Genomic DNA, 27293 nt, shown 5'->3' with positions numbered 1-27293 from the left:
CTCTGCGCATCTCCTGCAGGCTGCCGATTGCAGCCTGTTGATGGAAGGGCTGCAGGGCCCTTTCCGCTTGCGTGCAGCACATCCATCTGACATCTTACCTCCAGTCTGCAGCTGTGACTGCATCCCCAGAGAAGGCTCTGCCGAGCGTTACGAGGCTTCCTCACCTCCATGTCTGATCTCTGTGTGATGATCTCTTTATAGGGAGGAATGATCAACTGGAACCGTCTTTTCCCTCCTCTGCGTCAGCGAAGAAACGTAAACTATCAGGATGGTCGGCAAGCTGAACAACCAGCGTCCCCACCTCTAGAGGTTTCGGAGGAGCAGGTAACCTAACACTCGGTACTTGCCCTAAACCCGGGCTTCACACCCCCAGCAGTTCTGGTGAACAGAACTTGAAAGAATTCAAGTGTATAGTGATAAATAGAGATCTTGATACCAGGTAAACTGCCAGCTATACCCGTTTTACACATTTGGGCCCTGTCATTGGCTTATCTGGGTCTTATGACTTTGAGGAGGATATAATTTCAAAGAAAATTGCATTGCGATTGCTTATTTTTAAGTGTAGACGTTTCATATGTACACAACTACTGAACCTGGTTCACTGCAAGGGCTGGGAGAGAAGGAAGCAGAAGGTCCGGGAGCTTCTCTGTATGGTTTTAACTTCAGGAATCAAGTAAATGTTTTACAGGTTCAAAAAGCAAATCAACACGGGGACAGCCATAAAACTAAAAGGCAACTGAAGTAAATGTTCCAACTGTATCTTAAGGGAATGATATAAGAAAGGGGGAAAATTAATTTCAGTTACTAGTGAACATAATCTGTCCTCTGCCTAAAAAAAAAAAAAAAAACCAGAAAAAAAGAACTGCAAACAAATCCCAAACTCCTCATGGGTACGAATACAGCAATTCTGAAATTATGTTGTGTATGTGGGCTTCCCAGGTGGTGCTAGTGGTAAAGAACCCACCTGCCAGTGCAAGAGACATAAGAGACTTGGATACACTCCCTGGGTCGGGCAGATCCCCCGAGAAGGAAATGCCTGGAGAATCCCAGGGACAGAGGCACCTGGAGGGCTACAGTCCATGGGGTCGCACAGGGTCGGACACTGAAGAGTCGCCCACTGAAGCGGCTTAGCATGCCTGCATTGTAGATTAGAGCAGACAAGGAAATAGGGGCAGGATATATGCGGCTCCATCTCAGGTGGCTCAGGGAAAATAAGTGGGAGAGAGAGAGTGTGTGTGTGTGTGTAGAGCATGTGTGTGTGTGCATATGGACAGAAAGCAACTGCAGCAAAGTAATAATTGGTGAATCTGGGTGGAAGAGTGATCAGGTTCTTAGTGCTCTTCTTGAAATTTTCCTTGATGTTTCTGATTTCTTCACACTGGGAAGTTTTTGAAAATCTATAAAAGTCAGTTTAGAGCATTTCAGTAACAACCCTTTTAAATTTCGTTCTGTGAACATCACTTTTTTCTCAAGAAAGCAGACCAAGGTCAACATTTCATAGCAGGTCACACCATGCCCACCTCCGCCCCCGGTACCAGAGCCAGCAAACACCAGTCCAACCCAAGGCCCTCAGCATCTGTGGCAAAACTGTCCATATCCTGGCTTTTTCTAGAGCTCAAGAAGGGCTCTTGGGCAGAACCTCCACAGTTCCCTCTGGGTGAGGCCACGACAAGTGAAAGAAACCAGCTGAATGTGCCTGAGAAGTTGACCTAGCCCCTCGCCCTTAACTTCTCAGCTCAGACTCATCCTTTGAGCTACTCGTTAGGGTTGAGAGATGCATTAAGGAGCCATAGTTCTCTTCCGCCTCCATTGACGAATTACCTGAAAAATGGTAGCTCCATGATTAGAAACTAAAGCCAAGCAACTTGGCATTTGTGAAATATTTACGATAACTGATTGAAAAATAAACCAGTACTCTCAAATTCAGGTGAAGGGAAATAAAGTTATGTTATATTACTGTCTCCTTAATAGAACCCAGCTCACATCCCTCAAAGAGTAGCCGTTAACAATAGAAAGTATTTAAAGGGTAAATAGTTCTTAGTTTTGACATTTGGGGGGAAAAAAGTGTTAAAAAGTGATAACAAGGTGAATGTGTGTAATTGAAGTCTTAGTGTTGTTTTTTTTTTTTTAATGAATCATTGTCCTTGATCCTCCCAGAATGACAAGAATGAGGTTAACATGTTGTTGCTATCAGTTTAAAATACCATTTGCTTCTTCTTGACTCTGTTATGAAAAGATGTAAATACATGAGAGGTTGTTTTTAACATAAACTTCCTTATTCATTGATTTTTTTCCGAATTTTGTCTTTTGTTTCTTGATTATCCTTAAATACTCTTAAAGACGGTCCCACATTAAGACACAGAGTCCCCCTCCTCCGGCATTATTTATGTAGATGCTCAGTAGTTTTTGTGGTAGGTGCTCGAGAGACTGTAAAAGAGAGGAAAGATGCTGCCCTTGTCTCGAGACACTTAGAGTAACATTTACAAGTGTACCTTCCATATGATCTCTGGGTTAACTGGAGGCTAGCTAAGAGAGTTCTGCCAAGAGAACACACTGGTCATAGCAAACACCCTCTTTCAACACACAAGAGACGACTCTACACATGGACATCACCAGATGGTCAACACCGAAATCAGACTGATTGTATACTTTGCAGCCAAAGGTGGAGAAGCTCTATACAGTCAGTAAAAACAAGACCAGGAGCTGACTGTGGCTCTGATCATGAACTCCTTATTGCCAAATTCAGACTTAAATTGAAGAAAGTAGGGAAAACCACTAGACCATTCAGGTATGACCTAAATCAAATCCCTTATGATTTTACAGTGGAAGTGAGAAATAGATTTAAGGGACTAGATCTGATAGACAGAGTGCCTGATGAACTATGGATGGAGGTTTGTGACATTGTACAGGAGACAGGGAACAAGACCATCCCCAAGAAAAAGAAATGCAAAAAAGCAAAATGGCTGTCTGAGGAGGCCTTACGTATAGGCCTTACGTATAGCTGTGAAAAGAAGAGAAGCCAAAAGCAAAGGAGAAAAGGAAAAATATACCCATTTGAATGCAGAGTTCCAAAGAATACCAAGGAGAGATACAAAAGCCTTCCTCAGTGATCATTGCAAAGAAATAGAGGAAAACAATAGAATGGGAAAGACTAGAGATCTCTTCAAGAAAAAAAGAGATACCAAGGGAACATTTCATGCAAAGATGGGCTCCATAAAGGACAGAAATGATATGGACCTAACAGAAGCAGAAGATACTAAGAAGAGGTGGCAAAAATATACAGAAGAACTGTACAAAAAAGATCTTCACAACCCAGATAATCACAATGCTGTGATCACTCACCTAGAGCCAGACATCTTGGAATGTGAAGTCAAGTGGGCCTTAGGAAGCATCACTACGAACAAAGCTAGTGGAGGTGATGGAATTTCAGTTGAGCTAATTCATATCCTAAAAGATGATGCTGTGAAAGTGCTGCACTCAATATGTCAGCAAACTTGGAAAACTCAGCAGTGGCCACAGGACTGGAAAAGGTCAGTTTTCATTCCAGTCCCAAAGAAAAGCAATGCCAAAGACTACCACACAATTACACTCATCTCACACACTAGTAAAGTAATGCTCAAAATTCTCCAAACCAGGCTTCAGCAGTATGTGAACTGTGAGTTTCCAGATGTTCAAGCTGATTTTAGAAAAGGCAGAGGAACCAGAGATCAAATTGCCAACATCTGCTGGATCATGGAAAAAGCAAAAGAGTTCCAGAAAAACATCTATTTCTGCTTTATTGACTATGCCAAAGCCTTTGACTGTGTGAATCACAACAAACTTTGGAAAATTCTGAAAGATATAGGAATACCAGACCATCTGACCTGTCTCTTGAGAAACCTATATGCAGGTCAGGAAGCAACAGTTAGAACTGGACATGAAACAACAGACTGGTTCCAAATAGGAAAAGGAGTACGTCAAGGCTGTATATTGTCACCCTGCTTATTTAACTTCTATGCAGAGTACATCATGAGAAACGCTGGGCTGGAAGAAGCACAAGCTGGAATCAAGATTGCCGGGAGAAATATCAATTACCTCAGATATGCAGATGACACCACCCTTATGGCAGAAAGTGAAGAAGAACTAAAGAGCCTTGTGGTGAAAATGAAAGAGGAGAATGAAAAAGTTGGCTTAAAGCTCAACATTCAGAAAACGAAGATCATGGCATCTGGTCCCATCACTTCATGGGAAATAGATGGGGAAACAGTAGAAACAGTGGCTGACTTTATTTTGGGGGGCTCCAAAATCACTGCAGATGGTGATTGCAGCCATGAAATTAAAAGACGCTTACTCCCTGGAAGGAAAGTTATGACCAACTTAGACAGCATATTAAAAAGCAGAGACATTACTTTGTCACCAAAGTCCATCTAGTCAAGGCTATGGTTTTTCCAGTAGTCATGTTTGGGTGTGAGAGTTAGACTATAAAGAAAGCTAAGCACAGAAGAATGGATGCTTTTGAACTGTGGTGTTGGAGAAGACTCTCGAGAGTCCCTTGGACTGCAGGGAGATCCAACCAGTCCATCCTAAGGGAGATCAGTGTTGAGTGTTCATTAGACTTATGTTGAAGCTAAAACTCCAATACTTTGGCCAGCTGATGCAAAGAACTGACTCATTGGAAAAGACCCTGATGCTGGAAAAGATTGAGGGCAGGAGGAGAAGGGGACGACAGGATGAGATGGTTGGATGACATCACCAACTCAATGGACATGAGTTTGGGTAAACTCCAGAAGTTGGTGTTGGACAGGGAAGCCTTGCGTGCTGTGATTCATGGGGTCGCAAAGAGTCAGACATGACTGAGTGATTGAACTGAACTGAACTGAACTGAGACACTATATAAATACTATTTGTTAGTAACATTAAGATAGTTGGAATTAACAAAACCTTTTTATGCTTAATTTTTCAATTGGATGTGCTGTATTTTCTTTCTTTATAGCGAAGGACAGTGTAGCCTGGTGGGCTGCATGCAGTCCATGGTGTCACAAAGAGGCAGACACAGCTTAGCAGCTGAACAGTGACAACAATTTTCTTTATTTAAATATCAGAGTCATGTGATTTTAATGCATTAAGAAAAAGTAATTTTTCTAAACCAAGAAAAACGGAAATGATTTTTTTTCTGATGTGAGCAAAAACTTTAGGAATTTTAGTGAGAGATATTTAAGATAGGAAATATAGTCCATCTATTATGAAAACAAAGACTAGTCTAAGAAAGAATGTGCATCCCTCATTAAGTCTAATAATAGTCTGGTGTAGGACTGTAGAAATATTTGCCAGTTTTTCTACTTTTGCTGTTAAGTTTCTAGATTTTCAGTTCTGCACAGTCCACCCCTACTATCTTTCAGCCAGCACCTTTGTCAGTTCTCCCATTCCAGATGTCATCCCAAACCCTACTATCTTAAAAATAAATCTATTCATTATCGCATTTCTCTTGCTTTAAAATTTTTTTTTCTTCTTAACCAAGGGTTGTTTATATTACCCCCAAACTCAAAATTAACAAATAATGAAATTTTATCATTATTGATCTTTTTTTTTTTTTAATGAAAAGGGGGAAATACTTCCCAAGTTTGCCTCTCTTGAGCCCTCCCCAAGCTTAGAAAGGACTCTTGGCTTCATGCTTAATGGGACGCACAGATGAAGTCAGACGGGACAGTTAGACTCATGGAGTCAGAGCTGGGACTTAGCGAAAGTAAGATGAACGTGGACTTGACAAATACTGACTTCTCTTCCGTCCATTTATTTCCTTCCTTCTAGTCAGCCAGCAGTTATCAGCTGTCTGCTCTGCCTGCTCTAACCCTGGGCTGGGTTCTTGAAATACAGAGATAAGTGAGGCAACGATTCCTGCCCTCGCTTGGTGCAGAGCCTGGTGCAGGGGCCCTGGCAGAGGGACAGCTCTGGTCAGCTGCATCCAAGTCTCCCGATGCTGCTGAAGGAATGCCAGTGTGTGTGTGTGTCTGTGTGTGTGTGTGTGTGTGTGTGTGGTGGGGAGGGAGGGCAATGCTGTCTATAAAGAGGCAGCCTGGTGAAAAGCACATCAGATTTGGGGAGCACAGGTGGGTGAAGTTGGAGTGGGACTTGACAGGTAGGGCAGGGGCCCCACGTAGGGAATAAACAGGAAGGCATCCCAAGGCCCTCAGCGGGGCATGGACCTCTGCTTCTAGGCTGTTCTTCAGTCACCCAGTCATGTCCAACTCTTTGCAACCCATGGACTGCAGCACACCAGGCTTTCCCGTCCATCACCAACTCCCAGAGCTTGCTCAAACTCATGTCCATTGAGTCAGTGATGCCATCCAACCGTCTCATGCTCTGTCATCCCCTTCTCCTCCTCCCTTCAATCTTGCCCACCATCAGAGTCTTTTCCAGTGAGTCAGTTCTTTGCAATAGGTGGCCAAAGTATTGGAGCTTCAGTTTCAGCATCAGTCCTTCCAATGAATATTCAGGGTTGATTTTCTCTAGGATTGACTGGTTTGATCTCCTTGCTGTCCACAGGACTCTCGAGTCTTCTCCAGCACCATAATTTGGAAGCATCAGTTCTTCGGCACTCAGCCTTCTTTATGGTCTAACTCTCACATCCATAAACAAGTACTGGAAAAACCATAGCTTTGACTATATGGACTTTAGGCATTAGGAAACCAAGCAGGATTTTAAACAAGGAATCACATTGTTGGGTTTCCTCAGAGGATGGATTAGACACGGAGGAAGGGGCTTATTATGATCATAACCACATATGTAATTTCTTCCATCCCTGCCTGGGGAACATAGTACAGTCTTAGTGCTTATGAGACTTGCCAGACGAGATACGGTTACACTTAACATGTTTATAATATGTGAGACTGGAATGGAGTTGTGTGGATTCCATTCGCATCCTCTGAAATACCCATTGGCCCCGGTAGAGAGAGATATCACACAGACACTCAATCTCAGTGAATAAGGAGCCAAATCTCTTCAGTGTGAGAGGATCTCAATCTCAGGAAGTCTTCCCTCATCTCTGGGATCCTTACCACTGCCTCTGAAAAGCCCAGCTAAATTCCACAGAGCTCATTATGAAAACAGCCCCTCACGTAGTGCTCCTGCCCTGAGTGTCTGAACCCGCAGTGAGCTGAGTGTTGATCTAGAGACACCCACGCCATCTGGCTCCCTGGCAGATGGTGAACTGCACGGGGGCTGGCACCTTCTCTTCCATGTTCTCTCCTAACACGGAGCCTGAGGCAGCAGGTGCCCTGGTGGAGGGGATTAGAGGCCTGAATGTGAAGGTGTGGTTGGAGGGCTTCTCCTTCAAAAGAACTCTTGTTTTCACTTAAAAATGTGTTAGAGGGTGGTCCTCCGTCAGCCCTTTCCATCTCTGATCTCTAATACTAGTGTTAGAACACATGATTTGTTAGAGTGAATTACTGGGAAGCAATCAAATAATCAGCCAATTTGGGGGGTGCCGATGCTAAAGCTGAAACTCCAGTACTTTGGCCAGCTCATGCGAAGAGCTGACTCATTGGAAAAGACTCTGATGCTGGGAGGGATTGGGGGCAGGAGGAGAAGGGGACGACAGAGGAGGAGATGGCTGGATGGCATCACTGACTTGATGGACGTGAGTCTGAGTGAACTCTGGGAGTTGGTGATGGACAGGGAGGCCTGGTGTGCTGCGATTCATGGGGTCGCAAAGAGTCAGACACGACTGAGTGACTGATCTGATCTGATCTGATCTGAGTCTGCTGAATGCTGAAAGATGTAAGCAGAGGAGCCCCCGCAGCCAGTAGTGAGGATCTTCTCAGGACCAAACCCCAAAGCACACAGGAAGGTGCAAAGATGAGGGGCCGCTGAGCTGCCTGCATTGGGCAGGCACAGAGGAGAGCCAGTCCACTCAGCCAGCTGTGTGACCACAGGGGTTCAGCAGCTCCAAGGAGGGGGTGCGGGGGCCAGCTGACGGGCGAGGGCAGCTCTGACCCACAGGGCTCTGGCCCTGAGCTTGCCTTGACAAGCCCAAGAGGGGGCCGCCCCTCCTGGCAGGGCGTGCATGTGGCCTGGGACGTGGCCAGCCACCAGGGCAGCCTGTGGGGAGGGCTGGGACCACCTTTCAGGTGGGCATGACTTTTTGCAAGAGTCAGAATTTGGGAAGTAAGAACCCCCAAAACCATTTGTTTTTGACACCCTTAGCTAAAGGGAAGTTAAAACCACAGTCTTACTCAAAACAAGCAGAAGAGTGGTTCAGACTGAGAGGAATTGCTGTAGATGTCATTGGAATGAGCGCGCTGCTTCACTCGGGTCAGAGCGTAGTTGAACTGCAAGTAGAATGTTAAGGCAGGTTCTGATGCCTTTCCTTGAGTAAGAATAACCTTGAGGTGGTTATTGTCCCAACCACAGAGGATTTAAAAAAGAAAAAGGGGAAAGGAAAGGAACACTGGCCCAGGTTTATCTCCTCTCTCTTCAGGTTTCTTTTCTCGCTTGCTGGGGTCTCTACTTGGGAAGTATGTTCCACCGTGTCTTCCTTTACAGCACACGTGTGGATGACGGTCACAGGACTCCTCCCGTCCCCCAGGCTGGCCTCGGGGTCCCTGACCAGGAGCAGCAGCTGGAGCCAGACATCACTGCGGGGCCCCTGCACTCACGTTTCCCTCTGAGCTGCAATTTCAGTGCCCGCTTCTGCTCCCCGTCCAATTCCTCTGATCATAATGCTGGGAAGTCGCATTTTCAGTCACCAGAAACAGGCCCTGGAGACATTACATTTAAGTCACCTGACTTTTTTGTGTATAAGTGACGAGGAAAATCGTAGCGTCCTCTCTGGATATTGACCCAGCTCTACCCGGTTTCCAAAAGAAGTTAGAGGCAAGGATCATTCAGGTTTTTAGACTAGAAACTAAGGGGAACTCTACTCTGATATTTCATGTCGAGAATTTTTAGATGGAAACTTTCCCACGATCGATGGGCAGGCAGAAGGAAGAAAGGACTCACTGGGCTCTGAAACAGGAAAGGAACGTTGGAGGAGATGCATTTTAGGAAGTTCCTGTCCTGGGTTTTCGGCACCGCTGCGGCCCCACCAGCCCCGCACTGACTCACGTGCTCTCAACTCTGTCCACCTTCACTCGGGCTGACCATCTTAGTTTTGTTAGGCCAATGCTTATCTGCAAGGTTTAAACGCTAGAGAAGGAAATGGCAACCCACTCCAGTCTTCCTGCCCGGAGAATCCCAGGGACGGGGGAGCCTGGTGGGCTGCCGTCTATGGGGTTGCACAGAGTCGGACACGACTGAAGCGACTTAGCAGCAGCAGCAGCAGCCACTAGAAACAGGTGACGTGTCCCGTGCTTCGCTGTTCAGCGTGGCCACACTCAGCCTTGGTGGGAGGTGTGGGGGGGGGGGGGCGGCGGGTGCTCGGCTGTGGACCTGGGGTGGAATCTCAGAACCTGAGCCTTTCTCTGGATGGCAGTGACTCAGGGTTCAGGGGATGGCCCTTCTGCTCCCCTCCAGCCACTCCGAGCTCGCCGTGGCACCTCTGAAAACGAGCCTGCCTTTGATCTCATGAAAGACACGCCAGTTCTTTGACCAACAAAGGATATAAAACTAGCAAAGTGGAAGCAGTTAAAGTGAGTGCCGAAAACAAAACCCAAGGGCAGTTCTGTCACCTCAGAGGCCCCGAGGGAGGGATCACACCTGGCCCAGTGGCTTCTCGGTAGCACAGGATGATCACAGGAGGAGATGCTCCTGAGCGCCTGCCAGCTGCCAGCCACTGTCCCAGGCCTTTCACACCCATCTCTCTTACCCCAAAGCGGTGAGGAGCTGGGAGCCCGGCGCCCTAGTTCCTGGCCTGGGGTCACTTGGTGACTCCGTGGAGCCCCTCTGCCACCTGGCGGGGTCCCCGCCTCCCAACCCCCGGGGCTGGGACGCCTCTTTCACAGCTGCCAGCTCCCCTGTGGTTTTACTTTGAGGAATTGTGAGCCTCTAGAGAGTCCTGCCTGAGTCTCGCTCACCCGACCACAGGCCTGTGTGGCCTCGGCCTTCTCTCGCCACCCCCAAGCACGGGAGTCCCTGCGTCACAGGCTAAGTCGGCCTTCACACCCGGACGGTTGCGAAACGCTCGAGGTCTGTGCAAGTCAGGCGCTGGTTAACAAGCAGGACCATGACGATGGTTCTTGGCGTCCACCCTGGCCGGGGCTGCACCGTCTGCTGAGCCCTGGGCCCCCGAGGATGGGCAGCAGCAGGAGGCGCGGGCTCCTTTGTGGCCGTGGGCGCCCCAGCCGGCACTGTCCCCTGTGGGGTGATGGGGACCCTGTGGGAACCCCTCAGTGTCCTCCTTCTGGTCCTCTAATATTTTCCTCGTACCCACCCCGAGCTTGCTGTTTCATTTTTCTGTAGGTATTTATAGTTTGGGAAACTAAAGGAAACCCACAAGTGCCCTTTCCTTGTGTTGTTCAGTTTTTAAATACTGCTAACCCGATTTCTACTTTCTGAGCTTTCTCCTCTGGTCAGAGTACCAGGTCATTCAGCAGTGCAGATTCTCTAATCACACTCGTCTCCTCACCGCCCAAGAAATCCAAAAGACCCCAGAGCCAGCTTTAGGCAAGGGGCTGTGATGGCCAGCCAGCCGCGGCCTGCACAGAGCCGCGGAAACCTGCGAAAAACCCAGCTCATGATGGCCGGCCAGCGCGGCCTGCACAGAGCCGCGGAGACCTGCGAAAAACCCAGCTCGGCTGTCAAAACCAGTGACGGCACATGTGGTCGATGGTGTCTGGGAGAGAACAACCTCGGAGGCAGCCTGGCGTGCCCGGAACGGGTCTCTCCTCACCAGGACTTCTCCACTTCAGACGCAGCCCGGCGCACCCCAGACCCCAGCCGCTTTCCCTCTGGCCCCAGTGCCACGCGTGCTCTGCTCTGTGTGGGGGGCGACCTGTGCTCAGCATCTCCTTGATTCCAAACCAGATTCAGAGTCGCTGGACAGGAAACTCCAGCAGATGGAAGCTGTGGCCAGCACCCCCGCCCAGTGCCAGCACCCAGGCGAGGCTCTTGTGTCACCAGCTCCAGGTTATGAATCGTGATTTGCCAAACAGATGAATTTGTTCCTGTCGCTGGGTGCAAAGAAGCAGCCAGGCCTTAAGTCCTAGAGGTGACAGCGAATGTGGCATTTGCCACGCGGTTTGTTCCCCATCATTGAAAACGGCCAAATCGTTGGCCCCGTGGTGTGTGTCCACGGGTAAGGGACATGGCAGAGATGGAGCTGCCCACCTCCTCACTGGGCCACGTTCACTCTACTAAATATCGTGGTCCTTAACCAGAAGTCACGGGAATAAGCATCGTGAAAGGTTATGTCGATCCAGGAGTGGAAATAGCCTGGTAGGCCTACCTGGACCGGCGAGGTGGCTGCGCCCTGTTGACCACATGTCCAGCACATGCCCTGTGGCCCTTCTCCCCGAGTGACACTCAGTGTGAAAGGCCCCCCAAGGAAAAGGGAAAAGTGTGGATCCTGAGAACGGACGTGTCACGTCTGGCAGGAGCCTGAGACAGATGATGGAGCAGACACTCATGGAAGAAAAGGGCCTTGGTCTGAAGGCCCCACTCAGCTCCTGTTGACACAGGATGCCACCAAGACACATGCGCCTCTCGTCCCCTCGAGAGGGATGTTGATGACATCGCAACGGATAATAACACTGAATCTGAAACTGGTGAAAATGCAAAAAGACTGCTGACTAAGCCTCCTGGGTGGAAAGGGGCGGGCTCTGGTGAGTTCTGGGCTCGCCTCTGATCTCGTCTGCTTGGCGTTTACCTTGAGTGGCTTGTTCATTTGCTAATCAGATGGGGATGATACCCGTTTGAGGGAGCTGACTAACACCGTCGAGGACAGAATTTAAGCTGAGGGCAGTTTCGGTTACTAGACAGTGATCAGAAGTTTGACAGCGCCCAGTCCTAAACCTGGACGAGTGGGTTAAACTCACCCAGAGCCCAGGGGCCTAGCTTGAGCACATTTCGCTCAGTTTATCGCAGGCCCAGCATCACTCACCACCCCAAAATGCTGTCATTACACACTCAGGGCATGTGCGCGTGCGCACACACGTGCACGCCCACTGTGCCAAGGCTGGGAATCACAGGAAGGCGCACTCTGCCCTGGGCACACCATGCCAGCAGCACCATATCCTGCAGCAGTACAAACAGGCAAGCGCTGGGAGGCAGGGGCAGGCCGGACAGTGCTGGGCCCTGAGACACGGGGTTGGCAAAGGCCACCAGGCCCTGACCAGGATAAGGAGGAGCCACCTGCCCAGTCCCAGCCAGGAGGAGCACAGGACAGAAGTTGGCAGGACCACGAGGCACCCACTCTGGGTTCGTCCTCAGCTGGGGGACTCGGGAAAGGCCATGGGGCCCTGAGACCATTGGGACAAAGACGAGTTAACCAGGTGGGAGACACGGAGCCACACAGCCAGGAGGGACCAGGAGTGAGAGAGGAGGACACTGGAGGCCTCACGCAGAGAAGGAAACGGGGCATTTCCTGTGGCTTCAAAACAGATCAAGGCCTTGGAAGCCCCACGGGTGACAAGTAGTGAGACTCAGATCGGCCCCCTTGAGGAAGAGCCTTCTGTCCCAGCCAGCGAGTGGTGGAGTGTTCCTGAAACTCCAGAAACGGCTGTTCCTCCCTGAGGGGAGTTGGAAGCAGAGCCCCCCGCCTCTGCCCACACCAGCCATCAGTGCCTCAGCCCGAAGGTTGAGCTGAAAATGGGCCACTGGCCTCCTCCCCAGGGTCGACCCTTCGGGGGCGTGTGTGGAGGCGGGGAACCAGAATGAGGTTTCCTTGGAGGGAAGACCCTCACCATGCGCTTTGTTTTTAATCTTGGTCTTAACCCAATGATGAGGGGTCCCAGCCTCAGTTTGAAAAACACCGGCTGGAGCCCCAGCTTCTGAAAAGTGTGCCTCGTTTCCTCCCAGCTGGGTTAACCTCTTCCCGAGCCTCTTGATGAGGGTGAAAGAGGAGAGTGTGAAAGCTGGCTTAAAACTCAGCATTCAAAAACTAAGATTATGGTAGCCGGCCCCATCATTTCATGGCAAATAGAAGGGGAAAAAGTGGAAGCAGTGACAGATTTTATTTTCTTGGGTCCAAAATCACTGTTGACGGTGACTACAGCCATGAGAGGTGCTTGCTCCTTGGAAGGAAAGCTATGACAAAACTAGACAGTGTATTAAGAAGCAGAGACGTCACTTTGCGGACAAGGTCCATCTAGTCAAAGCTATGGTTTTTCCAGTATTCCTGTTCGGATATGAGAGTTGGGCCGTAAAGAAGGCTGAGTGCTGACGAATTGATGCTTTTCAATTGTGGTGCTGGAGAAGACTTTTGAGAGTCCCTTGGACAGCAAGGAAATCCAACCAGACAATCCTAAAGGAAATCAACCCTGAATATTCATTGGAAGGATTGATGCTGAAGCTCCAATACTTTGGCCACCTGATGTGAAGAGCTGACTTCATTGGAAAAGACCCTAATGCCGGGAAAAATTGAAGGCAAAAGAAGGGGGTGGCAGAGGATGAGGTGGTTGGAGGCATCACTGACTCGATGGACATGAGTTTGAGCAAACTCTAGGAGAGAGTGGAGGACAGAGGAACCAGATGTGCTGCATGCAGCCCATGGGGTCACAACTTAGTGACTGAACAACAACAAAAGATTCCTTGAGGGCCCAGGAACCTGTGATCTCAATGGTTCTGGCCCATTCAGCTCTGCACCTCCTTCCCCACTCGCCCCACCCTCCCCACTCACCCCGCCCACACCCTCCTCCGCAGGGCAAGGAGAGGCGGCAGAGCTCTGACCGCTGTGTGCCCCCCGGGGCATCGCGTTCTGTCCAAAGGAGGTTAGAAGTGGTGACTAAGTCCCCAGTCCCTTGTCAACTTACACCTTGTTGAAAATCTCAACATTTGGAAGAGTATCTCTTTTCAATATATGTTATTGCAAATGTAGTTTATTTCCAAATAAGTTAAAAAAAAAAAAAAGACCCCTGCGGCTAGTCCAGGGTCCTAGATGTTTTTGTAATACATTTTCAAGTGGGAAAACAGGTCACAAAGAACAAACCAATAACCCTGCCGTTTCGACCTTGGAGACCGCCTGTATGTAAAAGCACAGGAAACCTCTGCATTCACAGCTTCAGGATTTGTGTTTGAAAAAAACGCAAGCCTCCTCCTCCCAATCCTCCATGGCTCTAGCTGCCTCCTCCGCAAGGTTGTGCCTGGACTTCCTCCCTTCTGCTGGTGGGGACTCCGGGGGCGCTCCACCTCCTGGGAGAGGCTGTGGGGCGGGCACCCCAAGGCCGTGCTCTGCCTGAGCCATGCCAGGAGCTCCAAGGAGTGTGTACCGTCAGAGTCCACCAGCATCAGGAATAAATCCCCAGTTAAGCAGCTGTTCACCTGCCCGGGGAAATGCGGCTGGGATAAGTTATTCTTCAGGAATCCGATTTGACCCTGAAGGCCTGTGCCCGGGGCTGCTGTACGACCTGCCATCCCCCACCCCCCAAGGCCAGGGCCCACAGCGCAGCCACCCTCTGCTCGTCCTGGCAGGTCACTGACCCTCGGGAGCCCCCTTCCTTGTCCTGAAAGTGAGGATTCAGTGAGAAAATGCACGTCTGTGGACCGTATATAGTGAGCACCCGAAAATGGGTCCGTTGTCGTTTCATAAACATCAGCTTTCACACAAATGAAAGGGTGGTTTATTTTTTTTTTTAACCTGAAAAGCTCACAAGGAGCATTAAAACTCGCATGAGGAACATCGTGGGGCTGGTGGATTGGTGGTAATGCGGTCAGCCTCCTCATCAGACTTCTGGTTTTGTTTCTGTTTTCAGGTCGCCCGGCTCATGGAGATGGGATTTTCCAGGGGCGACGCGTTGGAAGCCCTGAGAGCTTCCAATAACGACCTTAACGTGGCCACCCACTTCCTGCTGCAGCACTGAGGGTCCCGGCCGACGACACGGGGACTGGCGAGCGCTGCCCCTGCTCCCGGCCAGCCCAGGGCTCTGTGCTGGCCTCTGGGCACAGGGGTCCCTGCTGCTCCCTCCCTTAATTCCGAGACCAGTTACCATTAAGTATCCAAAATAAGTTTGCCATTAAAATAGCATGCCTTTTCTATCTTTATTTTTTTATGGAGTATTTCCCTTGGTCTGAAGAATCATCACTCATTCCTGATGTGTTTAAAATGCACTCAAATTGCAGATTTCAGGAAGCGGGGGAATAGCGCTACAGATGGGAAATCACCGCTGCTGTAATATTCTTTCTACTGTAACGTATCTTCCTACATTATATCAGATCATTCGTGCCAGAAAGGGGGCTGTTATTCAGACAGCACCTGTCAGATTTTATTTATGGACTTTTTTTCATTGCTTTTTTTTTTACCCCCCGTCAAATTTGCTTTCAAACTCCAGTGGCTGTTCAGGGTCCTCACTCCCCAGAGCAAGTAGTTCCTACCTGCGGAGCTGGCCAGGCCCACCAACGAGGGAGGGAGAGGGAACTTAAACCCCCCTCTGCCTGTTCTACCCAGCTCCAGTCCAGGGGATTTGTCCCAGCTACTCCCCACTTCCATTAAAAAAAAAAAAAAAAAGGAATTATCAGATACCAGCCTGCATTTCTGGAAGACTCCATGAAACTTCACTGGGGTGAATTTTGCTTAGAATATCCCCAGTTAGCCACTCGGGCTGGGAGTAAAAATGGGGCAAAGAGAAAACAACAAGAGAGGGCTTCCTCGAGGAGTACAGGCCACCCTAGCTGCAGGGCCAACCCCTCTAGAAGCAGATTCCCACTGGCCCAGGGGTGACCTGATGTCAGCGTGGGGGCAGAGTAGACTGACCCCACCACAGGAGGAGGGGGAGGCCGGAGCAGACGAGCCTGGAAAGACCTAAAGCAGGGACTGTTAAGATTTAAAGAAACTTGCAGCTATTGTGTTCTGCAAAGCCAGCAGAAGTGTTTCAAACTGATGCAAATTTAGACATGTGTGGTACTTAACAATAAAGTTTTTAATGTGTTTTGCTTTTTGGTGTTTTTTGTGTGTGTTTTTTTTTTTTTTAGAGTCAACCTAAATAAAACTTTGTTCTAGCTATGCTATTCTTTACCAGCCAAATTTTTTTTTTTTTTTTTTTAACCAGACTGCTCATCTTTCTGGAGAAGATTTGGGTCCTTATTTGAAGTGAGAGGAGCTCTTTGGTGCCTGTAAATTAGAACTGGCCCCTGTGAGACCCCATCCTGAGGCTTGCCAGGGCCATCAGGCTGCTCAGAATGGGGGCTGAGGTGACTCTGGGAGCCTAGCTGGTCCCAAGGAGAGGCCACAACTTGATCTGAGTGTCCATGTCTCAGATTGTAGGGACAGTCAGCAGTGCAGGGATGTCCTCGACCACGGTCACTGACAGAGCTCGACCAGAGGGCCTAACGGCAGATTCGTGTGTCACCTCCACGGCAAATCTAAACCCACCCTCTGGGCTTCCAGTGCAAACATGTCACGGGAAAGGAGCAACTGTGTCCAAAAACACACCATCTCCTGAGTTCCTCCTCCCTTCCAGGCAGCGCCTAGTGAAGTAAAACCAAACCAGAGGCAAAATTCTCACTCGAGACTTTCCACCACCTCTCTCCCAGAGGATGGGGAGCTGAGAGCCCACTGTCAGGATCCCAAGGTGAGGCCTAAATTTTAAAAAGGATTCACCACCCCCAAGCTGTTTGCTTTCTTGTCAGGATTCCCTCCTCAATGAGAGAGCCTTGGCCAGCTGAAAGGAGCCCCGGCCACCCTTTGCTTCAGTCCTTTTCCAGAACTGAAGTCTGTGAGGGTGGCATGACCTTTCAGGTTTGTCCTGGCTTTGTTGCAGGGAGAAGTCAATTCTGACTCCATGTTAGAGCTGTTTCTTCAACTTGCTTTCCGTTGCTTTTTGTTACTATAATCCTATATATACTGGCCTGCCTCAGAGAATCCTGCCCCTCTGCCTGACTGTTAAACTGCCTTTGTTCAGGACCCTGTCTACCTGGGAGGAAGGAAGAAATTAATACATCCCCCTGCCTGAGGCTTACCATTCTAGGAGATATCTTGGAGATTAAATGGCCTTTTTATTTTGTTTCCTCACCTCCCTTCCCTTCCCCCTGCCACCCGGATCTCTGACTCATAAAAGAACCTGGCATCCAGACCCCAACAGGATGGTTATTTTGAAACATTAGTCTGCCATCTTCTCAGTCAGCAGGCTCGCTGAATAAAGTCGTATTTCTTGCCTCAGCACCTTGTCTCTGGGATTCACTGGCCAGGGACTCAGTAACAGCTTCTTTCAGCCTCTTTTCCAGTTCCCTGCAGCTGCCAAGGTCTCACCTTCCCACTGGTAACCCTTTATTTTGCATCCTTTTCCTGCAGCTTCCAGGCCATTGTCCCCCTTCATCCATCACCAGCCCTCTAGGATATTCCTGTCCCCACACACACCCTTCCACATCTGACTTGACTCCCAGACGAGTTTCTGTGTTCCCACCCCTGACCTGCTTGCTTCCAGCAGTTTGTCACTGACAGCACCTGATACCAGAGTGTGAGTTCCTGAAGACACTCATGCCTCTTGTCAAGACACCTCGAAGTCTCAGGCTGATGGCACCCCTCAAGGACCCCTCTTGCAGTCACACATGGGGATGCATGGCAGAAGGGTGCGTCAGGGAGCCATGTGGTTTGGTTTCTTTTGTTGTTTACTTGCTAAGTCCTGTCCAACTCTTTGTGACCCTGTGTACCATAGCCCTCCAGACTCCTCTGTCCAGGCAAGAATAATGGAATGGATTGCCAAGATCTAGAATAAAGATCATGTAGGCTGTGAATTTTGTGCAAAAGGCAACAGATTGGGCCTAAATTTCAAGTGAGCGGATTCCAGATTGTAAGAGAAGGAAAAAAGTTGTCTATAGTGAACCACCACCCTCTCCCCTTCCCAAATAAAGGAAAACCTGCCTTCAAAGTCCTGACTCCTAAGCCTAGACTGAGTTTGGGATTCAAAATGTTTTTTTTCTTGGAATCATGTCACCCCTCCCCGCAGTCAGTGTCTGCTGCTTTGGCTGCTCCAGACCTGGCGTCCAGCTGGGAAATTCCAGCCCCCAAGCAACCTGCAGCGGCAGTGGGAGCAGAGAAGGAAAATCTCACGTGTTCCACCTCCAACCTTTCCCCTGGGGACCGACCTGACTGTCTGCCTCCTGCCCCAGTCTCCCCAGCTCCAACCACATCACAGGGCCCGCAGCTCCTCCCTGTGTGCTGGCCGCCTTGCTCTCTGCATGGAGAAGGGGCAGGGAAACCCTCTCTGCATGGGACCCCGATTCCTCCTGTGGGGCCAGAATTCTCTTCCCAAACCACTGACTGTGCCCAAGGCCACCCAGCTCTCCCCAGGCTGCTCCCAACTCCCTGATCCCGGGCTTCTGAGAAACCACAGCTGCTCTCCTAACAGGCCCAACATTCGAGGTCAGGATGTTGACCCCCAGACTTCCAGGAGCATTCCAGGGGTGGGGCAGAAAGCTCTTCATCAGATGGTTAGGAGCGCTGCTGGCAATACAGCGTCTACCCTGAGATTAAATTGTTATTAAGGACAAGTCTCCATTTTTCCAGGTGGCCAGGTAGAGCCTAAACAGCAGACTGGTCTTGATGTTTCTGGGCGTCCTTAACCAGGAGCCCTGGGTTCCTGTGGGCCCGGTGCCCAGAGCCTTTGTAAACCCTGCCTCTGAACTGAGCCCTTGAGTTGGGTGAAGATAGTGGCTGTCAGGTAACCCCTGCAATGCTCGCCCTCTCTTCCAGGCTGAAGGTGAAGAGGATTGTCAGAGGACATGGGGAACCCAGGGGCGGGGGACGGCGGCCTGTGTCGTGGTGGGAAAGGGGTCCCATGTCCCTGCTCATCAGTCAGTTCTGGTCCCCCTGCCCCTGCAGAGAGGTGCCGGGCCCCCCGAGAGGGCAGTGGGGGAGCCCAGCCCAGGTGGCTGACTTTTCTGCCCTACAAGATTGCCATTTCCTTTCTTCACAGGGACTCACAGCCAGTTTGCTATCCTGAGAGTTGTGTGAGTGGAGTTTTTAGTGTAACATTAGGTACTGAGTTTCCTCAGAAGTACTGCACTGTGTCTAAACATTGCTCAGCCTAGTACTTCTGTGCAGGTTTTGTAAAACCCTTATTTCAGTAGCCTCTGCTTGACGCCAGCCTTTCCTATGCATCAAGCCACCAGGGTCAGAGGTCTTTTCAAAGCCCTCAGCAGGCTGGGTTCTGTCTAGTTCAAATCTGCACAGAGATAAATATGACATCAACACCTGCTGGTGGCTTAAGGACTGGTTTAAAGGGGGAAGCATGCTTGAGCTCCAGCCCTGCTTCCCTGCCTGGAGGACAGAGGGGTGGGACAGAAAGCTCTTCATCAGATGGTTAGTTCTCCCAGCGATCAGCCCCCATCCTTAGGTGCTTCCAAAAATCACCTTGTTCACATAATAAAACACACCTACATGATTCTCTGCACTTAGGGAATTACAAGGTTTAGGAACTGGGAGCCAGGAACTGTAGATGAAGACCAAATATATATGAGAAAGAATTCTGGTCATCTGAGTGACCAAATATATATTATGAAAGCTTTTGAACCATGGTGCTGGAGAAGACTCTTGAGAGCCCCTTGGACTGCAAGGAGATCCAACCAGTCAATCCTAAAGGAAATCAATCCTGAATATTCATTTGTAGGTCTGATGCTGACGCTCCAATAGTTTGGCCACCTGATGCAAAGAGCCGACTCACTGCAAAAGACCCTGATGCTGGGAAAGATTGAAGGCAGGAGGAGAAGGGGATGACAGAATGAGATGGTTGGATGGAATCACTGACTCAATGGATATGAGTCTAAACAAACTCCAGGGGATAGTGAAAGACAAGGAAACCTGGTATACTGCAGTCCATGGGGTCACAAAGAGTCAGACATAACTTAGCAACTGAACAACAGCAAATGAATCAATATCGCATCACGATTTTTAGTACAAATGCCACCTGCCAGAAGCCTTCTTGTCCTAGACTGAGAAACGGTAGTTAGTCAATTAACATCAAAAAGTTGAGCAAACTACAACTCATTTTGTTTGAAGTATGATTCCCAACCTCTCTTGCAAAAATAAGAAGTAGATTTCTGCTAATGAATCAAGCAGACATTTAACATTTTGACATAGGCATATGAGAGATCTGATATGCAGGTCAAGAATCAAATCTCCTGAGAAATCTGTATGAAGGTCAAGAAGCAACAGTTAGAACAGGACATGGAACAACATACTGGTTCCAAATCAGGAAAGGAGTACGTCAAGGCTATATATTGTCACCCTGTTTATTTAACTTTTATGCAGAGTACATCATGAGAAACGCTGGGCTGGATGAAACACAAGCTGGAATCAAGACTGCCAGGAGAAATATCAATAACCTCACATACACAGGTGACACCACCCTTATGGCAGAAAGTGAAAAAGTAAGGAGCCTCTTGATGAAAGTGAAAGAGGAGATTGAAAAAGCTGGCTTAAAACGCAACATTCAGAAAACTAAGATCATGGCATCCAGTCCCACCACTTTTTGGCAAATACAGGGGGAAACAATGGAAACAGTGAGAGACTTTTTTTCTTGGGCTCCAAAATCACTGCAGATGGTGATTGCAGCCATGAAATTAAAAGATGCTTGCTCCTTGGAAGAAAATCTATGACCAACCTAGACAGCATATTGAAAAGCAGAAACATTACTTTGCCCACAAAGGTCCATCTAGTCAAAGCTATGGTTTTTCCAGTAGTCATGTATGGATGTGAGAGTTGGACTATTAAAGAAAGCTGAGCACCAAAGAATTGATGCTTTTGAACTATGGTATTGGAGAAGACTCTTGAGAGTCCCTTGGACTGCAAGGAGATCCAACCAGTCCATCCTAAAGGAAATTAGTCCTGAATATTCATTGGAAGGACTGATGCTGAAGCTGAAACTCCAATATGTTGGCCACCTGATGTGAAGAACTGACTCATTGGAAAAGACCCTGCTGCTGGGAAAGATTGAGGGCAGGAGGAGAAGGGGACGACAGAGGATGAGATGGTTGGATGGCACCACCAAGAGTTTGAGCAAGCTCCGGGAGTTAGTGATGGACAGGAAGGCCTGGCATGCTGCAGTCCATGGGGTTGCAAAGAGTAGGACATGACTGAGTGGCTGAACTGAACTAAACTGAAGCCTTTGAGCTGTGTAACTTAGTATTTGGATACTTGACAATTTGTTTCTTTATGTAATTTATTAAATGGTGATGTGTATTGACATTAGCTCAACCATATATGTATACTGTCCAGGAACATTTGGTTATAGTTCTGTGGAAGAAATAATTTTGTCAGTGTTCACCAGCTTGTAAAAATCTAGTGTGAGAGCTTAAATATTAAATAAATGCTTGCATGCATGCATGCTCAGTCATGTCTGACTCTTTGTGACCCCATAGACTGTAGCCCGCCAGGCTCCTCTGTCCATGGAATTTTCCAGGCAAGAATCTGGAGTGGGTTACCATTTCCTTCTCCATTAAATGAATAATAAAATGAAAAAAAAAAAAAGTTGGATAAACTGCAGAACACACACACAGATGGGGCCTGATTTAACAATGGTTTGGCTTATAATTTGTTGACTTTATGATGGTGTGAAAGTGATACCCATTCAGTGGAAACTGTACTTAGGATTTCGGATTTTTATCTTTTCCTGGTTGTAGAGGTTCTCTTCAGCCCGGCCCTCTTTGGTAACGCTGGGAGTGGCAGGCGCAGACCCCCATCGGCCGTGAGGTCACAGGTAAACAACCATTCTGCACCCAGACGGCCATTCTGTTTTGCGCTGCCAGCTCAGAATTCAATAAATTACACGAGATGCTCAACACTTCTGTAAAAAATAGGCTTTGTGTTAGATGATCCTGCCCAGATGTAAGCCAGTATAAGTGTTCTGAGCACATTTAAGGTAGGCTGGGCTAAACTGTGATGTTTGGTAGGTTATGTGTATTAATGCATTTCAGCTTAAATTTTGAACTTTCAGTGACTCATCAGGCTTACTGGGTGGCGCTAGTGGTAAAGAACCCGCCTGTCATCGCAGGAGACGTAAGAGGTTCAATCCCTGGGTCAACGGGAAGATCCCCTGGAGGAGGGAGGGCATGGCAACCCACTCCAGGATTGTTGCCTGGAGAATTTCTTGGACAGAGGAGCTTGGTGGGCTATAGTCCATTGGGTCACAGAGTCAGACACAACTGAAGCACCTTAGCACACCTACATATGAGTATTATATATATATATATACACACACACACACACACACACACACACAAACAGGAGCCCATATATTAAATATTTTAAGTTAAAACATGTCAATGGTGTTAATGTCACTAAGGCCTTTTTGAAAATTGTAGTTGTACTGCTTACAAATGTGTGTCTTTCATAATCCACACCCACATTGCATCGCTTATGAGTTCCAGTTTGGATTATTTTTTTTTAATAGAAGTTAGCCCCAGAACTCAGCAACGCAGTCAGAGTGTGTGTCATCTTGGTTTTCTGCATTTTTCCGAATGACCTATAAACGTTACACTCAGGCCTGTCCTGACAGTACTTTTTGTTCTGTAAGCGATTCACCGTCACCAAACTTCCCAAAGCATTTAACTTAGTTCTTACAACAACAGCCCTTTCTTCTTGCCTTTATACTTGATTGGTTTATGTAATAATGATTTAATTTTGATAACAATTGATGTGAGAAGCTTTGGGAAAAAACACAGCTGTGTCTTGGGGAGCCCAGAGCCCTACTGGGGGCACAGAAGGCCAGGAGTTGGGCAGAAGCCGTGGGCCAGCAGCAGGCAGTGTGCAGTCTGTGACCCTCAGACCCACAGAGCTCCTGAGACGGCTGGGTGAGGCCTGCTAAGAGAGTGTCTATCGTGGCATCAACAGTGAGTAAGTAGGACTTTCCTGGTGGTCCAGTGGCTAAGAATCCTTGCAATGCAGGGGACTCAGGTTCAATCCCTGGTTGGGGAACTAAAAATCCCACCAGCCATGGAACAACTAAGCTCTCACAATACAACCAGAGAGCCCATGCGCTGCAACTAGAGATCCCACATGACCAAGAACCAACACACCCAAATAAATAAATAGAGGGGAAACAAAGGGGGAGAAAAAAATCTAAAATTTTAAAACAAAGAAAGAACAGCAAGAAGTTCATAAAGATTGGGGAAATTGCCAAAGAGGTCTCCCAAAGGGCGGCAAGAAATTTTAAGGGCCTCTGCCCCCGATTTCTTATCCAGCTGCCTCGATGGCCCCCGCCCTCACTGAGCTGGAGCGAACGAGTGACAGCGTGTCACCAGTTCCAGTGTCCCCATCATGAGGGATTCCTGTGGCCTGAGGTGTGACCCGACCTTCAGGGTTGGGGTCTCCATGGGGGACCTGGCCCGTCTGAGCCTGGCCGCCCACAAGCACACACATGCCAGAGGGACTTCACCTCCGTGTTGGCCCGTGCACCGTGGCATGGCAAGGAGAGAGAAAACTGTAGTGAAAGCTGGGCCGTGGTTAGCTTGTGGTGGGTGGTGGCGCCAACGGAGTAGGGATTCAAAGCTGACAGCCAGAGGGACATTTGGGCATCTCTCAACTCCATTTCTGAAACTCCATTCTTCCTCCTTAAAACTGTCAAGTGATTAAAATTCTTAGAAGTCATGAGGAGACCCTCCACCCAAGGGCAGAACCTTTCAGACAGCTCCACGGGTAGTGCATGCACCAGAATGGGACCCAGTGACCTTGTTATAGAGCCCCCACCCACAGGGCCCACCCCCCACCCACCGGCCCTACACCTTCCTCTGGACTAAGCTCCCACACGCAGAGTGAGGGGACCCTCTGAGGGGGTCACTCTGACGCTTCCATTTTGACATGCAATTATTTTGATTGGGGCTGAAAAACAAACCGTGGCAGTTGACATTTTTTTTGGACCAACTAGTATTTAAGCAGACCCCTCTTACTCCTTCCTCCAAGTCTCACTTTGGTCATGGGACTCTGATGTGGTATCACAGGGGCTTACAGGAGGGGTCAGGGATGGACTGAGACTCTTCCAGAGAAGAGTGGAAAGAGGGGTGCTCAGAAATGGATGGGTGTTAAAAGCTGGATCCTCAAATAAGATCAAGTCCTAACCCATATGACCTTAATTGGAAATAGGTGTGATCAAGTTCAGATGAGGTCATTAGGGTGGAGAAGACTTTTGAGAGCCCCTTGGACTGCACAGAGCTCAAACCAGTCCATCCTAAAGGAAATCAACCTTGAATAATCATTGGAAAGGCTGATGTTGAAGCTCCAATACTTTGGCCACTTGATATGAAGAGCTGATTTCATTGGAAAAGACTCTGATGCTGGGAAAGATTGAAGACAAAAGAGGATGACAGAGGATGAGATGGTTGGATGGCATCACTGATTCAATGGACATGAGTTTGAGCAAACTCCAGGAGAAAGTGAAGAATAGGGAAGCCTCGTGTGCTACAGTCCATGGGGTCACAAAGAGTCAGACACAACAACTCAACAACAACAACAAATCCAAGGTGACTGGTGTCCTTAGGAAAAGAAGAAAATGCCATGTGAAGATGGAGACACACGGGGAGAAAACCAGGTGAAGATGGAGACAGAGATGGGGGTGATGTTTCACAAGCCAAGGAGCACAATAACTGCCAGCAAAGCGCCAGAAGCCAGGAGAGGCCTAGATCAGTCTCCCTTGCAGCTTGAGAAGGAACCAGCCCTACTGACCCCTTGGCTTTGAACTCCATGAAAGGTTTGTTTTGACTGAATGCAAACAACACTCGGCGTGCACACGCACTTTCTGACACGCACGACTGAAAAAGGTACGCTCACGCCCACGTGCTTGTCTTTCTTCCTTCCCCCAGACTGTCCCTGCCCACACACGCGATACAGGAATGTGTACCCTCTGCCCCAGATCAGACTTTTCCTACAAAAGTGATCACCCACTCCCTCACCCCCCTTCCCCCACCCCAGAGGCTGCCAGGCCAATAACTTGAAGGGTGTCTTCCTCTCGTTTTCGTACTTTGTCAGGAAAACCTTGGCATTTTTGCAAACGTTAACTCTAAGCTTTTAGAGATTTTGGTTTTTGGGGGAGGGGTAATTTTTTGCTCTTTACAACAATTTGCCTCCCCAAATCAGAAACCTTGTCCAAACTGTGACTCTAGAGCTCAGCCAACGATTCTTCTGGTCATGACTGCATTTGATGTGAAAATACTCTTTTCCTAGAAGAAACTGCACACCCTTCAGGGGCCAAGGACGAAGCAGTGTTTATTAGAATACATGAGAGGTGCGCGCTGTGTGCTAAGTCGCTTCAGTTGAGTCCAACTCTTTGCAATCCCATGGACTGTCGCCCACCAGGCTTCTCCGTCCATGGAATTCTCCAGGCAAGGATACTGGAGTGGGTAGCCTTTCCCTTCTCCAAGGGATTTTCCCAACCCAGGGATTGAACACAGGTCTCCCGCAGTGCAGGCAGATTCTTTACCAGCTGAGCCACCGGGGAAGCCCCAGAAGTAGGTTTACGGCAAAGCTAATGAATGCTTGCTTCAGAGCTCCTCACTCACCTTCCACGACCTTGTACCTAACTTCGCATCTATGGTTTTGTATTCTTTTTCTTAAAGAACCCAATCCCCAAATTGTACAAGCTTAGGGTCCTCTCCCCCTGACCCCCAGGTGCAGTATGAAAGCCCATCACCTCTTAGACTTCATTCTCCTCCAAGGGCGAGGAGCCTCCTGTCTGGTTGATACTTTGTGTTTCTGAGGAAGCTTTTCCCTGCCGGGAGGAGGTAGAGGATGGTGATGCTTTGAGTTTCAGAAAGTGGCGGAGCCATTTCCTGTAACGCGAGGACGCGAAGAAGTAAACGACGGGGTCGATGCTGCAGTTCAAGTTCATGAGGCAGACGGTGAGCTGCAGGCACAGTTTGAAGACCCTCTGCTCGGGGCAGGTGGGCTGGCGGAGCATCTTCGTCACCATGAACTGGATGACGTGGAGGTGGTAGGGGATGAAGCACACGACCACGGCCACCAGCACCACCAGCGTGAGCAGGCAGGCTCTGCGGTGGTGGCCCCTCTGGCTCGTCAGCGGGTTGTCCCGGGCCGTCCTGCACAGCTTGACGGTGATCTTCACGTAGCAGAAGAGGATGACGGCCACCGGCCCGCAGAAGCTCAGAGCGGAGGTCACCAGGACCATGACGGGCAGCGTGAACACCCGCTGGACGCTGTCGTACTCCATGCATGTCAGCCTGCCAGCCACGCGCATGGTCATGGTGAACCCGAGCAGGGGCGCCGTCTGCAGCGTCGCCAGGATCCACACGGCCGCACAGATGAGCTGGGCCCGCCCGGGCTCACGCAGCCGGACACATTGGTGGGCGCGGACCACGGCCAAATAGCGGTCCACGCTCACGCACGTCATCAGGTAGATGCCTGAGTAGGTGTTCACAAAGAAGATGAAGGCCGTCAGCCTGCAGAGCCCCTCCCCGAAAGGCCAGTTGAAGTCCAGCAAGAAGTAGGTGATCTTTCCAGGCAGGGTCAGAGCGAACAGGAGGTCGGACACTGACAGGTGGACCAGGAAGACACCTGTCGAGTTGATCTTCTTGTCCTTTTGATAGGCCAGGTGAAGGGCCAGGATGTTTCCCAGGACGGCAAAGATCAAGAGGGCCGTGTAGAACAGAGACAGCATCACACTGGCCACCCGGGGCGGGTGGTGGGGAAGGCAGGAGTTGGTGTGGTGGACGAGGCTGCTTGGGTCAGCCGTGCTTGAAGCCATGTCATACAGGTCCTTGGGAAGACAAGAAAATTAAATGTAGTATTGTATCTCAGGGCTGCACCTCTAAATGTGGCTGTTGTTATTCCACTCAGTCGTGGCTGACTCTTATGACCCCATAGGCTGTAGCCCGCCAGGCTCCTCTGTCATGGGATTTTCTAGGCAAGAATACTGCAGTGGGGTTCCTATTTCCTCCTCCAGGGGACCCTCCCAACTCAGGGATCAAACCCGTGTCTCCTGCATTGCAGGTAGAATCTTTACCATTGAGCCACTGGGGAAGCCCTCACCCCTAATACTAACTGTATAGCCCAACTCTCACTTCATAATTTGCTGAAACCACATGCCCATGAACAGTATCTCCCTTTTTTTTAATTAAAAATTTTGCAAAATGAACACATCTGTGTGATCAGCACTCAGTTTAGGAAAGCACCTCAGCAGCACCCCCAGAAACTCACCTTTGCCCACCCCAACTTCTATCTCCACTCAAGGTCAATCAGTATCCTAACTTCTAAAATCACGACTCAGGGACTTCCCTGGCGG

The 27293-nt window shown here is 49.1% G+C and overlaps 2 protein-coding genes across 3 annotated transcripts in view; one reads left to right on the top strand and one right to left on the bottom strand.

The window, feature by feature from the left end:
- Window positions 1-16000, top strand: part of UBAC2 (UBA domain containing 2) — a 170310-nt gene extending 154310 nt beyond the window's left edge. For both annotated transcript variants that reach the window (XM_045162547.1, XM_006043896.4), the window contains 2 exons: window positions 202-324; window positions 14823-16000. In XM_045162547.1, coding sequence (XP_045018482.1) covers window positions 202-324; window positions 14823-14930 — 231 coding nt within the window. In that variant the 3' untranslated portion in view covers window positions 14931-16000. The remainder of the gene's footprint in view (window positions 1-201; window positions 325-14822) is intronic.
- A 9417-nt stretch (window positions 16001-25417) lies between these two features.
- On the bottom strand, window positions 25418-26817 carry LOC102402510 (G-protein coupled receptor 183-A-like). The gene has a single exon (XM_025262638.3). The coding sequence runs from the start codon at window positions 26754-26756 to the stop codon at window positions 25689-25691; it is 1068 nt and encodes a 355-aa protein (XP_025118423.1). The 5' UTR covers window positions 26757-26817; the 3' UTR covers window positions 25418-25688.
- Window positions 26818-27293: the final 476 nt, after the last annotated feature.

This window comes from Bubalus bubalis, chromosome 13 (assembly GCF_019923935.1).
Source record: "Bubalus bubalis isolate 160015118507 breed Murrah chromosome 13, NDDB_SH_1, whole genome shotgun sequence".
Lineage (NCBI taxonomy): Eukaryota > Metazoa > Chordata > Mammalia > Artiodactyla > Bovidae > Bubalus > Bubalus bubalis.
The sequence above is the reverse complement of the archived record's forward strand: the minus strand, read 5'-3'. Positions and strand labels throughout refer to the sequence as shown.